Source organism: Tachysurus fulvidraco, chromosome 12 (assembly GCF_022655615.1).
Source record: "Tachysurus fulvidraco isolate hzauxx_2018 chromosome 12, HZAU_PFXX_2.0, whole genome shotgun sequence".
In the NCBI taxonomy this organism is placed as follows: domain Eukaryota; kingdom Metazoa; phylum Chordata; class Actinopteri; order Siluriformes; family Bagridae; genus Tachysurus; species Tachysurus fulvidraco.
The window spans coordinates 14072939-14089485 of record NC_062529.1 but is presented as its reverse complement, the minus strand read 5'-3'; the positions used below and the strand labels follow the sequence as shown (position 1 = coordinate 14089485).

At 38.7% G+C, this 16547-nt stretch overlaps 1 protein-coding gene across 2 annotated transcripts; it reads right to left on the bottom strand.

Moving 5' to 3' along the window:
* Positions 1-980: 980 nt before the first annotated feature.
* ahi1 (Abelson helper integration site 1) lies at positions 981-16031 on the bottom strand. Of its 2 annotated transcripts, none has more exons than XM_027172755.2 (27): positions 15904-16031; positions 15473-15509; positions 14272-14396; positions 13590-14137; positions 12880-13028; positions 12611-12800; positions 12254-12446; positions 12066-12161; positions 10176-10361; positions 9872-10024; positions 9648-9780; positions 9348-9471; positions 9032-9261; positions 8842-8945; positions 8616-8734; positions 8183-8313; positions 7234-7374; positions 6609-6799; positions 6436-6481; positions 6261-6298; positions 6028-6142; positions 5847-5902; positions 5662-5724; positions 5363-5525; positions 5177-5271; positions 2409-2488; positions 981-2210 (listed from the first exon to the last, which is right to left on the bottom strand). In XM_027172755.2, exons 2-27 carry the CDS (start codon positions 15480-15482, stop codon positions 2036-2038), a joined length of 3654 nt encoding a protein of 1217 aa, XP_027028556.1. In that variant the 5' UTR covers positions 15483-15509; positions 15904-16031; the 3' UTR covers positions 981-2035. The 2 variants fall into 2 exon arrangements, with proteins under 2 accessions (XP_027028556.1, XP_027028557.1); XM_027172756.2 differs by having other exon boundaries at positions 15473-15542; positions 15904-15991.
* Between the last annotated feature and the right edge of the window lie 516 nt (positions 16032-16547).

The following is a 16547-nucleotide window of genomic DNA, read 5'->3' as shown; positions in this document are numbered from 1 at the left end:
TCCAATAAGAGAAAGAGGTTTTAGAATTAAGCGAATGATGAAACGTGATGGAATTTTAATTTTTTTTCAGCCATGAGGGCATTAGCGAAGTCAGGTGATTTATAGTCCTGGCTCACAAACAAACAAACAAACAAAAAGATTTGTTCTGGTCTGTTTTCAACATTTTAAAAGAACTCATTGCATTAAACTGAATGATAGGCTGTTTTTCATATGCTAGTAAAAAAAAAAAAAGCACAAGATGCTTTCAAATATTGTATACTCTAGTATTTAGTTTTGAGATTAGAATGCCTTCTTTCGGATTGTTAGTCCACGTTTGCCACAATTTTGCATTATGCCCCAAGGCACATTTCTTGTGCCTTCTACCAGGTTTGTCACGTGTATCCACTGCTCCAGAGCTTACTGCTGGTGACTGAGCTTAGACTTCTGAGATCATTTAAGGCTTGCGTGTGACTGCTTGGCCAAGGAAAATCATATTTCTTATTACCTGATGAATAGAACAGAGGTAATTGTGTTTGTTACAGGTATTTGTTTGCAGTTTTATCACTCTGTGGATGTGGTGTTGCGATGCTTCACTTTCAAGTTTCATATTTCACATATCAAGCTATTTTAGAAACAAATAGGACATTAAAGATTAGACAGACGATAGAAACTGCAGGACTGTTGCAAAGGTGGCATCCTGTTTTTGTGCTTTGTGCACTGATCATCTAACTGTAAAGAGGTACTTCATTATAAATGTAGGTCAATAATAGCTGTGTTGGAACCAGTATAATGATAAAAATGCCTATATGTCTTTTTTTTATGTAAATGGCCACAATTAAAATGAAAAATAGGAAAAATGAACATTAGCCAGCTGAGTGTGTGCTCATTCTATAAAATGTTTAACATGTATATGCATATACACTAACCTGTACCAGTGACCCCAAATGCAGCTAAATCACTGTATACTAAGCACAATGCACTAGAAGATTACACTTTGTGCATAAAATGTAGAGCTTTTATTCATCAATACATTCGTCTGTGATCAAATCATTAAAGCTTTTGAAAAGGCTTGAAATACCTAACATGCTTAACACAAGTGCTGGACCAAAGCAGGAATGTGACGTGCAACATCGATTTTATAATCCTACCTAGGCCTGATTATAGATTTGGAATCTGTATATTTCTCAGGGAAATCTCACTAAACAAGGATTTACTTTGCTTTAAGTGACATTATCACTTAGTCTAGCATATTTTTCCCCCTTTGATTTTATATAACGGACATCAGGCTGCTACAGAGTTTAAGATTTGCATTTGAATAGATTCCACAGATCACATCTGTTTCACTATACAGAAAACTGCAGTTAAGGCTCAGGGTTTCTGAAATGAAGGCTTACAATTTAGTTCTGTTCAGTTTATACTGCTGGACCTTTAGGCAAGCACTTCATCCACAACTCGGCTTTAGTCCAAGTTGCTTTAGAATGGAATGTATATTATATGTAATAATGAAATAATGTAAATATTGTTTCAGAGATTGAATTACAAACTAATTCTCAGTAGGCTAAGGTTTACGCAGCACATGCAAATTCTATCACTCTGCCATGGCTTGACACCAACTTGCTAGACAGTCAGGTCTGATTAGCATCTTGAGTGTTTTTAAAGCGGATTGTAGTCCAAATGTTTCGGAAGTGGACCTACGTGACAACCCTAAAGTATACAAGCAATGGCTCAGTGAGTGTTACAGTACTCCTGCTATAAATGTAAATTAAATACGATTGCAACGTTGTACAATTTCTGATAGTGGGCTAATTTGTGTTAAAATATGGCTTAACCTACTTAATAAATACTGTATTGTTTTTATTTAAACATTTACCGTCAATTTACATCAAATGAGCAGATACAACTTCAAAGACATGAGACTACATATTGGTTATTAAAATTAACCTTATAAAATTACAAAATATGTTCAAACAGAAGGCTTGATTGTTAAAAATATGTACAGGTCCTGAATTCAATATGCATATACTTTTCCTTCTCGAGAATATTAATTGTCTATCAATTATTCCTGTTTTGTAGCATCAGAAATAAAAGCACTGTTGGTTTGTCCTAATCTTGGAAGAGGTCTCTTTTTTCTGGTAAATAGAACAGAAGTGTCCGGGTCGGTTGATGAGGTGGATGGAAGATCATAAGAGAGCTCACTTTTCTTCATCTTCTTTTCTTTCTTCTTTTTATTTCTTTAAATAAGAGTAAAAAAAAAGAAAGAAATGCACACATTACACAAAGGTGAATATAAAGTGAAATGTAACTGTTTAAAACATTCAAGGCACTACATACTGTATATTGGCGATTATATTATAAATATTACCTATTTAATCTTAGGTCTCAATGAGAAGTTTCTGATATAGAATGTATTAGTTAGCAGTGAGTCTTACTTGAGAGAAGGTGCCTCAGCATCAGTGTCCAGCTCCGAAAGAATCTTCAGCTCCCCAGAGGCACTGACCGCTGCAGACATCTGCAGCAAAATGGGACAGTGACTAGCAATCAGTAGCAAATCACAAACACTGTTTGTTCCCGTTTCTTACAAAGCAATCTTCTATTGGTTATTTTAATCAGGTTTAATAGATCAGCAGATGTAATACAAGTTCGAGAAGTAAAAACAATTGGAGACGTTACACTATACAGGTGTATCTCAAGAAGTTAGAATGTTGTGGAAAAGTTCATTTATTTCAACTCAAATAGTGAAACTGGTATATTATATAAATTCAGTACACACAGACTAAAGAAGCTTAAGTTTTTGGTTCTTTTAATTGTGATGATTTTGGATCACATTTAACAAAAACCCACCAAATCACACAAAAATTTGAATGTTTCATAAGACCAATTAAAAAAAAACATTTTTAGAGAATTGGTGGCCTTCTGGAAAGTATGTTCATTTACAGTACATGTACTCATTACTTGGTAGGGGCTACTTTTGCTTTAATTACTGCCTCAATTCGGCCTGGCATGGAGGTGATCATTCACTGCAAAGGTGGTATGGAAGGCCAGGTTTCTTTGACAGTGGCCTTTAACTCCTCTGCATTTTTTGGTCTCTTGTTTCTCATTTTCCTCTTGACAATACTCTATAGATTCTCTATGGGGTTCAGGTCTGGTGAGTTTGCTGGCCAGTCATGCACACCAACACCATGGTCATTTAACCAACTTTTGGTGCTTTCGGCAGTTTAGGCAGGTGCCAAATCCTGCTGGAAAATGAAGTCAGCATCTTTAAAAAGCTGGTCATCAGAAGGAGGCATGAAGTGCTCTAAAGCAGTGGTCCCCAACCTTTTTTTCGCCGCGGACCGGTCAATGTTTGTTAATTTTTACCGCGGCCCGGTGGGGGCTATACAATTAAGTTAAAATTAATAATTGTATTTAAACATGCCTTTTTAACTCACTACAACGCTAAATCATTGAGAACCCTGAGCTTGTTTCTTTGCAACGAGACGGTTCCATCTGGGGTAATAGACAATGACACCCGAAGTGTGTTGCTTATATCCAGTTTATTCCGTTGTTTTGTTTTGGTTGCTGTCACTGCAGAAAACCCCGCTTAACACAGATAGAATGTCGGAAATGGTAATAGGGATTTAAGTGCTGTGGTGGCAATCTCAGGGTATTCTGCCATGACTTTAATCCAGAACACCGGCAGAGTTTCTAACTTCTAACGACGTCTGTTTTGTACTCATTTTTGCTAATTTGTGGGTTAAATTTGAGCAAACACAATATACACATACACCAAGCACTGTTAAACATGAGAAAGTACCGGTGAACAAAGAAGAGTGATACAAAACTTCTTTCCACCAAAGCTACAACGCCACTGCCACTTGCAGCCCCTCAGCTCCAGACGTCACCTAAACCCGGGCCGAGATCACGAAATTTTGGTGCGGCTTTAGGTGGCGTCTCTCAGCTCCCGGTTAACCTTTCTTCCATGTAAAGTCACACAAACCCGAGAGAAATACACCACAGTAAACAAAATGGAAATAATTTATAATTTGGGCAGCCCGGTACCATTAGGTCCACGGACCGGTACCGGTCCGCAGCCCGGGGGTTGGGGACCACTGCTCTAAAATTTTTTGGAAAACAGGTGCAGTTTTTTTTTTTTTTTAAAAAACACAGTGGACCAACACCAGCAGATGACATTGCATCCCAAATTAAAAAAAAACTACAGACTGTGGAAACTTAACACTGGACTTCAAGCAACTTCTCCACCCTTCCTCCAGACTCTAGGACCTTTTGGTTTCCAAATGAAATACAAAACTTGTTCTCATCTGAAAAGAGGACTTTGGACCACTGGGCACCAGTTATTCTTCTCCTTAGGCCAGCTAATACGCCTCTGACGTTGTCTGGGGCTCAGGAGTGGCTTAAAAAGAGGAATGACAACTTTAGGCAAATTCCTTGGCACATCTGTGTGTGGTGGCTCTTGATGCCTTGACCCCAGCCTCACTCCATTACTTGTGAAGTTCACCCAAATTCTTAAATCGAGTTTGTTTGACAAACTTCTCAAGGCTGCGGTTCTCTCGGTTGGTTGTGCATCTTTTTCTTCCACACGTTTTCCTTCCACTCAATTTTCTGTTAACTTGCTTGGATACAGCACTCTGTGAACAGCCATCTTCTTTGGCAATGAATGTTTGTGGCTTACCGTCCTTGTGAAGGGTGTCAAGAATAGTTTTATAGACAACTGTCAGTTCAGCAGTCTTCCCCATAATTGTGTAGCCTAGTGAACCAAATTAAGAGAGCATTTTGATGGCTCAGGAAACCTTTGCAGGTGTTTTGAGTTGATTAGCTGATTGGCATATCACCATATTCTAATTTTTTGAGATGGTGAATTGGTGCGTTTGTTAAATGTGAGCCAAAATCATCACAATTAAAAGAGCCAAAAACTTAAACTACTTCAGTCTGTGTGTACTGAATTTATATAATACATACGTTTCACTATTTGAGTTGAATTACTGAAATAAATGAACTTTTCAACAACATTTATAATTTATTGAGATGCCCCTGTACTAAGAATGTTATGATTTACCATTAGAATACCATTGAGACCATCTTCTTACTGCATATATTTAGAAATAAGCAAATTACCTAAAATATCAATGCATAGAATGCCCTTGTATGGCAAGTAGTATTTCAGGCCTGAGGGAGATCATTAATTCTTCTAATAAATTACCTTGGTGGCTGTGATTCTATTAACACCTTCACTTATTTGCTGTAAGGGTCCCGGTTGTGCCTCTATTGCCCGTGAGAGCTCTTCATCAAAGCCCTCTGTATGGAGAACAAGAAAAACCATGTTTCAAGCACTATACTGTACGGACAAAAGCTGATGCTCATCTGCGATCAAAAATGCTCTACATACTTTCATCAGCCACATAGGCAGCTGGAAAGTAGCCCTGGTGTCCACTGGCTAAGCATCCAAACCACCAGTTGTCATTATCTTTGTGCAGCACATGGATCACATCACCACGGTGTAATGTCAACTCATCAGAGCGACTGGCGTTATAGTCATACAGGGTCACAACCTAAAAGACAATTCACAGGGACTTGGCCTTGATCAAAACCGCTACAGTCTAGCACAACTAAAAAAAGTATTTAGAGTAGAAATTGAATTGTAAGTAGAAAACATTAATGAAGCCATCACAATCATAGCATGAGTACCGTCTGCTGGACTCGTTCCACATCAGTCTTAGGTTGTAATGGAAATTCAGAATCTGGTAGACTCTGGGGAAATTCATACAATCTGCTGTTACTAATATGAAGCTAATTTGATTTTTTCTATACATTTTTAACAGTTATAAACTGATTGCTTGAATATGAATCCAACAAACCAGAATATCACTCACCTGTTGCTTTAATGATGGTATTCTTCTAATGGGATATCCAAAAGCAGTGGAGCCATCTGTGTGGGGTGAGGAAACATTTAGAAAATCAAAGCAATGCTCCAGAATACACAAAGCTAAACATTTAACATCTAAGTATGGTAAGGCTAGTAATAAATATAAATCATTCACAGCATTTACGTACATGCTTGTGAGCCGAGCAGGGCCTGAGGAAGTAGCTGAGCACCAAATGAGCTGGGCAGCTGCAGATTGGAGTGAGGAGAAAGCAAAGATGGAGTTGGGAGAGAAGTATGCAAAACCTGTAACACAATAAGTCAGGTTACTTGTTACATTTCCATTTAATGCTGAATTAGTATAAACATATGATTCTTAATTATGTATATATTTGACTGAAGATTTTGTATCACGATTACTTGCCTCATGGGATAAGCCCCTCCCCAAGTGAGACGTGCTTCCTTCAATTAAGATAAAATCCATTTGTGTTAATTAAAATGACCTCTGAAGCTTAGGTAATATAAAGAAAATATAAATAAATTGATTTCATTCAAAAAAATTTCATTGATCAAACTGTACAAACGGAAGAACTACTCACCCTGGTCATAGAGGTACTCCATGCCAGTGGTATTGCGATGTGAATCCTGAAATAACAAAAACTTTCTTACCAAGATTCTATACCATAAACAAGAGAGATCGGAGTATATCTGAAGAGGCAATATGTATGCGTCCTATTCATTATCTGCACGTGTGAACCTTGCATGTTCTCACCAGAACGGAGTCTAATTTCTGTTTAACTCGCTGCATCTTGAGGGACATGCGAGCAGCACTGGCAAATCGGTCAATTCCATAGGCAGAAGAATCCTGGAATGCAAGGATCTCGGTCTGATTCCTCGAGGTTTTACCGACAGCAGTATCAGACTTGTTCAGAACTCTCATACTCTCCAGCTCCAACTGAGTAACTAACAACAAAAAGGAGAACTAGCTGATTTTTTCTATAAATTTCTAGCACATATTGTAATATGATATTTATTAAGATTCCCTTCAGATAGCACCTCAGCACAATAAATTCAGGAAAAATGTTTTAAATACCACAGAATATTGCATGTTATTCCCAAAGGCACAGTTTTAAAGGAAATACTGAATAGCTATATTTGTTAAAATTTATTCATGCATGTTCAGTGAACACTTTATCCTGGTTAGGGTGAGGGTAAATCCAGAGCCTCTCAGAGCCTGTCATGAATACTGAACAAAGAGCAGCAGAGCTGGCTGGGTCACCAGTTCATCATAGGTCCACCACACACAAACAAATAATTATTTACACCAAGAGTTTAATTTACACCCAGCATACAGGCTTTTTTCTTTTTGATTATTACCTGCAGACATGTAAACTCACCTTTTCGGTCATACACATATAACTGAATTGGTTGATTTTGCCCAAAGGCACAGAATGCGACTAAATGTTCATGAGGATGGAAAGCCACTCCACGGAGAGCAGTAGGATAGCACATCTCTGAGTAAACAGCCACTTGATCACCTGCATTTGATCAGAGAACACAAATAGGCCTTCACTGACAGGTTTTGCAGTAGAAGACAGAAAGCACAGTGCTTTTCTCCAAGAACCAGGAAGGCTGCAGTTTTTCATTTCATGTAAACATAAATGACATTTGCTCTTGTTTTAAAAAGAGTTGTAAGGACTGATGAGTTCAGCTTGGCTGGAGTGAAAACCTATAATAGGTTGGTCTATTCAAAAAAGAAATACCTTTAATATTATGTTAAATTAAACAAAAACAAATTTATGGTTCAAAAATTAACATGAATTTAAACATTCATTCATTCATTCATTCTCTACCGCTAATCCGAACTACCTCGGGTCACGGGGAGCCTGTGCCTATCTCAGGCATCTTTGGGCATCAAGGCAGGATACAACCTGGACGGAGTGCCAACCCATCGCAGGGCACACACACACACACTCATTCACTCATACAATCACACACTACAGACAATTTCCCAGAGATGCCAATCAACCTACCATGCATGTCTTTGGACCGGGGGAGGAAACCGGAGTACACAGAGGAAACATGCAAACTCCACACACACAAGGCGGAGGCGGGAATCGAACCCCCAACCCTGGAGGTGTGAGGCGAACATGCTAACCACTAAGCCACCGTGCCCCCCCCCCCATTTAAAAATATAAAAACTAAATACACTTTTGCCTAAAGTTTGTAGTGTCAATCCTGTCTGCTCTTCAATTTCAGTTCTAAATTTATTAAGAAAATCATTCAGGAAAATTCTGCCATGCTCAAAGGACTTTATATAGTTATATTCTTATGAGAGCTGCATACCAGTCTCAGCGTTCCACACATAGGCAAATCCATCCTCACTGCCTGAGAAGATGAAGTTTCCACATGGAGTGAAGGTGCTGTTTATCCTCTCCCTGTAATTGGTGGCACCTATATATTTCTTTATAGCAAAGCTATACAAAAAAATAAAAAATACAATGAACAATGTTTGACAAAGTCACAGATTTCCAGCCTATATCATAAAAATGTTTAGAAAGTAAATATACAGACAAGTGACAAAGCAAACATAAATGCCATTGGTTATGTTGTATGGGCATTTTGCAGGTATGGTTTGAATTTGCTCTGACTATACACACACACACACACACACACACACACACACACACACATTAAAGTATACATACAGTACATAAGTGTCTGTGTATTATTCTAAAACACTGCACAAGTTTCTCTGCATGAATGTAAATGTAATTACATTCTCAAATCCATCACTCGCAAAACGCTGTCTTTGGCATGGATTAGAAGACGCCTTCCGTTTGGATGCACTTCTAGTGAGCTGATTGGAATTCCATTGAGATCACTTTCCTTTATTTCCTATAGGAAACATTTCATGTTACATGGTAACCTTATTGTTGTGAAGCCTTTACATAATTAGTATTACATTAATGTTTAATGATTATTCTGCATTATTATAGATTTACTTTTTCAATTTTCCACAAACATGTTGATTTATGCAGTGATCCATCCTCTACTTTACTCCATGCAATAATCAGGCCAGTATTGTCTGCAGAAAACATCCTGCTTCCTGTGTCAGAAATACACAGTTAATTAAATGTTTCAATAATGATAGGCATAATATTGATATCTTTAAATTCCAGAGAGACGTTGTACCTTCACTGTCAAAACACAGTGCGTTGATGAAAGCCTTGTGTCCTTCAAACTCTTGCAAAAGTTGTCCATTCACATCTTTAACGTCTACATTCCACACTCTGAGCAGTCCATCATAGCCCCCTGTTACCACCAGGCTCTGGGCTTGAGGGTGGTACTGGGCAGAGTACACAAATGATGGATGGGGGAGGATCTTCTGAGCAAGTCCTTGGAGTCTTTCAATGTTCCACACTCTGACAGAAGGAAATGGGATTTGAACGATCATAAAGATGCAGATTTCAATTCTTTATTCCCCAAACATGGTCAAGGAAGTAGTTACCTGACTGTTCCATCAGAGGATGCTGACAGCAGGCATGTGTCATCTCTGTTCCAGCAGAGATCATAGACGATACTGAGGTGGCCATTAAAAGATGCTAGGACTTTGCCTGAGGGGATCTCATACACTACGGAAAAACACCAGAAGTCAGCATCATTTCTGTAAATCATAACATGGATAAAAACCTATAGACATTCCATATAATCCAATTTAATATTGTATCAGGTTTATCATGTTGATGATAAATCACAATCTTAACTTATTAAATAGATTATTATTTTAGACAGGAGCTATATTTGAGACCTATAACAGGGAAAGCATCTCTGTCTGCACAAGCAGCAGCCAGGACTCTGCCATCATGAGAGAAGCGTAGAACAAAGCAGCCCATCTGACCTCCACGGAATGATAGCATCAGTTTGTTAGGAATACGACACACCTGGCAGGATTACATTTTTTTTAGAAAGCTGAATTCACAAAATTCTTGAAACATGCTTAAATATGCAACAGGAAATATTATAACATGATACCTGTCCAGGCAGACGGCTCCATTTTATGGCATCTGACTTGCTCTCCAACAGCTGGGTGAACGTCTTCTGAGTGAGTTCAGAATGAAGCTCAGTGTACGAGCTGCTGCCCCTTTCCTGCTGCAGAGCCATCATCGAGCGTATACTAGGGTCCACCTAGTGACAGTCAGATTGGTCAGATTTTTTTTCAGTAAGAACTGAACCAACAGCTTATTTTATCAACCATTTTAATTTCTACAAAACATACATTAAGATTTATAAGATGATCAAATAACTGAAGCAACAATTTACTATATGTGATTCTTACATGCTCTGGTAGTTTGAGTCCTTTCACTGTGACATAAAGAGTTGATGCATATCTGTTCCAAGGGTATTTTGACCACCACTGAAACACCTCGAGTGTTTGTGGATTTTTCCTAGCTCTGGGTGGAGGGCTGTACAGCTGGAGACGCAGTTTACTGCCAACATTCAACACACCGTTGGTCCCAACGAGCTAAATATTAATAATAGAAATGTATAAAATATACATATAAAAATGTTGGATACGTTTTATATATATGCACAGTATCTCACAGAAGTGAGTACAACCCTAGCATTTTTGTAAATATTTTATTATATCTTTTCATGTGACAACACCGAAGAAATGACACTTTGCTACAATATAAAGTAGTGAGTGTACAGCTTGTATAACAGTGTAAATTCGCTGTCCCCTCAAAATAACTCAACACACATTAATGTCTAAACCATGGCCACAAAAGTGAGTACACCCCTAAGTGAAAATGTCCAAATTGGGCCCAAAGTGTCAATATTTTTTGTAACCACCATTATTTTCCAGCACTGCCTTAACCCTATTGGGCATGGAGTTCACCAGAGCTTCACAGGTTGCCACTGGAGTCCTCTTCCACTCCACCAGGACGACATCAGTGAGCTGGTGGATGTTAGAGACCTTGCGCTCCTCCACCTTCCATTTGAGGATGCCCCACAGATGCTCAATAGGGTTTACGTCTGGAGACATGCTTGGCCAGCCCATCACCTTTACCCTCAGCTTCTTTAGCAATGCAGTGGCCCAGTCTCTGTAGAGAGGGGATCATGCTCTGTTCAGTATGTCACAGTACATGTTGGCATTCATGGTTCCCTCAGGGAACTGTAGCTCCCCAGTGCCAGCAACACTCATGCAGCCCCAGACCATGGCACTCCTACCACCATGCTTGACTGTAGGCAAGACACACTTGTCTTTCTACTTCTCACCTGGTTGCCGCCACATACGCTTGACACCATCTGTACCAAATAAGTTTATCTTGGTCTCATCAGACCACAGGACATGTCCATGTCCTTAGTCTGCTTGTCTTCAGCAAACTGTTTCCAGGCTTTCTTGTGCATCATTTTTAGAAGAGGCTGGCAGCATTCATACATCTATTTCCCAAACAAAACATCTGGATATGACTGATTGCGTGCACTCAACTTCTTAGTGGACAATGGCGAGGCCTGTTCTGAGTGGAACCTGTCCTCTTAAACCACTGTAATGTCTTGACCACCATGCTGCAGCTCAGTTTCAGGGTCTTGGCAATCTCCTTATAGCGTTTACATATGAACACAGACCAACATACCGACTGACTGATGGCTACTGTAGCTAATCCTACCTATCCAAAAAAATGGTCTTGAACATGAACATGTAAATAACATCTCCGTATGACCAAGACGAAGGAAGCCATTGAAGAAAATGGTATCAGGTATTTCACCTTGAGACCATGATCCTGTTTGGATCAACTCTAATAAGATAAAATTTTGATAATTAGATAAAATTAGATTAGATAAAATCCAATTAGAACATCTCCTGGATACAATGATAATTCTAAACCTAAATCCTACATTCAGCTACTTGTTCTTGAGATAATAAGAATCTAAGAATCTTCTTTGTAAACGTATTAATCAGTGTTTGTTTCACAAAGAACCATTAAATCCATTATTAAAATTGTCTAGAGACAGCTGTCTGAGTCATTGAGCAGCTAAGAAGTTGTCAGAGAAACCACTTTGTGTCTGTTCATGAGATATAATCCAGAAGGTACTGTATAAAATGTGGAATGGTTGGAGATGGGATTAAATACTTGAGAAGGTCACTATATACTGGGGAAATACCAATAATCCAGTATAATGGCTGTTGACAATCCAATACACTAAACAAAGCATTTTGTGATACCTTTAAAAAAGCCCAAGCAATTTTGCGAAATCCTCGCTCACTCAGGTCAGCAGAGGCATTTGCCCTTGCTTCTTCCATGCTCATAAATTCAAGGATCTATAACAAAAGTAAAAGTGTTTTTTAAGTCATGTTGTAGCACTAATGATACATTAATGCAATAAAAAAAAAAACCCAATACTCAAAATCACCTCAAAAATAAGGATGACCTTCGGAGCCTCATCATTCTGCTGAAGAAAATAATTAAAGCGCTCATTAAAGATGATCTGCTCCTCCCATTCAGGAACTGTTGACTTTTGTTTCCTGAAGTCAAAAGGCTGACTTATAATAGGAAGGATATGCTCGACATTCTCCTGTTCATAAAAGGAAGACACTCGACGGTGGCTGAGGATAACAGAGAAATTGGACAATGATGGGAGCATGAATATGACAGCATAATTATATATTAACATCTGTTTTACAGATTGGACCAAAATGTAACTAATCAGGCTGATAATATCCTGAGCAGATTTGTGTTTTTACTTTATAGACATCTGTCAAATTCCTACCTGTCCTCTTTCTTGACATAATGTCCAGTGATTTCATCCACAACATGGACTTTGACCATGGGATGGGACACCAGAAGGTCCGTCTTGAGTCTGTCTGTACGGTGAATGTAAACTCCCAGCACTAGGCCATCATCAAAGGCCTGGCTAGAAGATGCATCCTCCTTTGTCTGACTGTCCTGTACTATCACATCTGCCAACATAACCCAATAAGTGTCAACACTATAAAGGTAGATTAATGAGTTGCCAAAATGATGTACTGCATTACAAACCTTGTGTTTTTTTCTTCTTCTTTTTGCCTATAGGCTTGACTGTCTCTTCTTTCTCCTCCTCTGGGACATCATTTTGAAAGTCTTCCTGTAATTTAGTTTTATCAGCTGCTAATTCCATCCGACTTTGGACGCATTTTGATGCAAGTTCACTTTGTATATCAAAGTGATTCAAGTATAAAGACAGAAAAAAGATCATTACAATTCATCTTAAGTTTGTCAAGTAAACTTTAAATGGAAGATAAACAAAATTGTTAAATCGTTTATGGTAAAGTAAAAAAAAAATTAGTTGAGAAGATTGTGTGGAAGAGTTATCACACATGGGGCAAGTCGTGACCTAATGGTTAGAGAGTCTGACTCGTAATCCTAAGCTTGTGGGTTCGAGTCTCAGGCCAGCCACAACTGAGGTGCCCTTGAGCAAGGCACCGAACCCCCCAACTGCTCCCCGGGCGCCGCAGCATAAATGGCTGCCCACTGCTCCGGGTGTGTGTTCACGGTGTGTGTGTGTGTGTGTGTGTGTGTGTGTGTGTGTGTGTGTGTGTTCACTGCTGTGTGTGTGCACTTTGGATGGGTCAAATGCAGAGAACGAATTCTGAGTATGGGTCACCATACTTAGCTGTATGTCAAGTCACTTTCACTAAAATACATTAATCTCAGTAGCAACTCAATTATTGAAGTTGATCTAATAATTCTACTGTACTGAAAATTCTCACCTTTCCTCTCCTTTAGTTCCTTTGAGATTCTTCTTTTTCTTTTTCTTTTCAAACTCATTGTTTAATAGAGTTATTTCTTGACGTGTTTCACTCGGTTTCTTTTGCTGGGGTTTTTTCAGAGCTCTCTGCTCTGCCTGTGTAATCTGTTGCTGATACTCCTGAAGGAGCTCATCTTCAGGTTCAGACTCTGCTTTTGTAAGACCAGCATCATCTCCCCTTCTGCTCTTCCCTTTTTTACCCTTTTTCTTCTGCCCCAAATCTGCCTCAGCAGGACGTTTTATTTCAGACTTCACGGCAGTCTTGTCACTATCATCTTTATCTTGAACAGCTGGCAGTGGAGGCAGAGCTCTTTTGCTCTTCTTTCTTTCTGAGATTTCAGTGGGCATTTCTTCACCCACATTACTGATGTTGGCTTTTGTGAACACCTCATTCTCCCTGCGCTTGTTCTTCGTGTATCTTGGGCTTTCCTGAACAGGGTCATATGTGTTACTGAGAATGGTCTCATCTTCCTCAGTGTCTTTGGTCAGGTTTTTCTTTAAGGTCTGAAGCTGCAGGAGAACAAAATGGAGCAAAACATTTAAAATACTCAGCAAGAATATTTAGTCTATTTGATGTGAACAACACAATGGATTATAATAATCAGTTGTTAATTGGTTTCATTTCTACAAAATTAACTTCATACCTCAACATTCTCCTGCAACTGCACTGTTTGTTGTTTGGGCTTTTTCTTTTGTGAAGGAGGATTTGTATATCTCCTTAAAACCTCATCAATGTGGGTTCTTGTTGTTGCTCTCACTTCACTCTGACCTGTTAAAACACAAATTTAACTGTCAAATGACACAACATATGTTATATGGTCAAACGTATTTGGAAACCTGACCATTAAACCTGTATGATCCCTGTATGAAGTGACATGGTCACCCTTTACTGTTACAAGAACCTACATTCTTCTGGGAAGGCTTTCCACTGCATTCTGTAGCATGACTGTGAGGCTTAACCAATTCAGCCACAAGAGCATTAGTGAGGCCAGACACTGACCTCGATGACACTTGAGCTCACTTAGTGTGCAGGGCTATTCTCATGCTGAAACAGGTTTAAGAACTTTCTAGCAAGAGAAATCTTAATTCTACAGCGTACATAGACATTCTAGACAATTGAGTGTGGTACAACTTTGTGGCATCAGTTTTGAAAAAGAACCACATATGGGTGTGATGGTCAGATGTCCACATACATTTGGCCATCTAGCCAGCCAGCCAGACAGACAGACAGATAGATAGACAGACAGATAGATGGACAGATACAACTTTATTGTCATTGCATATTACAGATACACAGCAAACAAATGCAGTTTGGCATCTACCAGAAGTGCAAGGAGTAGCAAATTGTGCAAATAGACAAGTGCAGATAAATATGTAAACATATGTACAGCATGTAATATTCATTCATTCATTTTCTACCGCTTATCCAGCATGTAATTTAATAGCATAAATAGATAAATATGTAAACATGTGTACAGTGAATAAATATAAAGGCTATAGTATGTGTACAGTGAATAAATATAAAGGCTATAACAGTGCAGAGATGTTGATTCATTGTTGAAAAGTACAAGTAAATGGTTCTAAGGCTATGGCATTCAAAAAAAAAAAGTGCCGACACTGTTGTAAAGGAACAAGTAGAAGGTTATAATGTTATAGCATTAATAAAATGTGCAAGCTGAATAAACAAGTCCATTATGTATGTGTGTGTGTGTGTGTGTGTGTGTGTGTGTGTGTGTGAAATATTAGGCAAAATGTACAGTAAGGGGTATATAGATACACATAAATAAAATAGTGATATGTGGTACTTTAATTTTACTTTATGTAAATGGATTTTAAAGTCCTTACCTGCCGGCATTCTCGGAAATTCAGGGGCAAAGTCATTCTGTGTGAGAAACACAACTTCTGATGGTTTAAGCTGCTTAAAGGCAGGAATCATTTAAGTAAGTTAGCTATCTGGCTAATCCACATACACCCAAATAATCACCTTGTATTTAACTTTTTAAATAAATTACAGTACAATGCACACTGCTCAGACTCTTGACAATTATTTTACAAAGAAAGCGAGAGTTTTGTCAGACATTTCTGTTTATTAAGGCGTATCTGTGTTGTCTGAATCACCGTTATTTCCCTTAACGCTACTCCAATGTTAGCCAAGTTAGCCAGCGTGCTACCACACTAAAATCACATTAGTTACGAATCTAAACCAACGAACATCTTAACCTTTTTTGCACCAACCAGAACTCACTATGATCTGGCGTACAACATATGTTACTTACCTAAAAACTAAATCATGGCTTTTGAAAGTTTGTTTTTTAACTAGGAGTTGTTTTAGCCTGGTGAACGGTTGCGATGGTACCCGATAATAAACAAGTTCTAACGCAGCCTCCGTGTGACGTAGTAATCTGAAAGCACCAATCAGAGCACGGCACCGAGGCTCGTCAGCGTGCGACACACCGACGCGTGAGAAAAATCTCTGCAGTCAGCTTTGTTTATTCGCACACGCATAACGCCCTCTGCTGCTCATGTACGAATAAAATCAATGCAAAGTGAGCATTTTCATCTGAGATGTTAGTAAAGTTAAATATAACATAATAATTTGGACACACTTGGCTCCTATACATTTAAAGAAAAAGGCTCCATACAACTCTTTACATTTCACACCTGCCTCTGAAAGGAAGTCATACTATTTTACCTATTGTTGTATTCTGAGAATAGTAATACGTAAAGAAGTACAACTTTCTTTCCTGCACAATTTGTGGAATTGTGAAAATTAAATAACAATTGTTCCACGTGAATGGGGGAATGGCCTAGTTGTTAAGGTATTGGGCTGTTAATCAGGTGGTTGTGAGGTTGAATCCCAGGTCCACCAAGCTGCCACTGCTGGGCCCCTGAAAAAAAAGGGTTAATCTCAATTGCTCAG

What these genes read in the sequence shown, in the direction of transcription:
- ahi1 (XM_027172755.2), bottom strand. An exon ending in TGTGTGGAACGCTGAGACTG is followed by an intron (nt 7,375 to 8,182) that starts GTATGCAGCTCT and finishes GATCAAATGCAG; the next exon opens with GTGATCAAGTGGCTGTTTAC. An exon ending in ATAGAATCACAGCCACCAAG is followed by an intron (nt 2,489 to 5,176) that starts GTAATTTATTAG and finishes ATTTTGCTGCAG; the next exon opens with ATGTCTGCAGCGGTCAGTGC.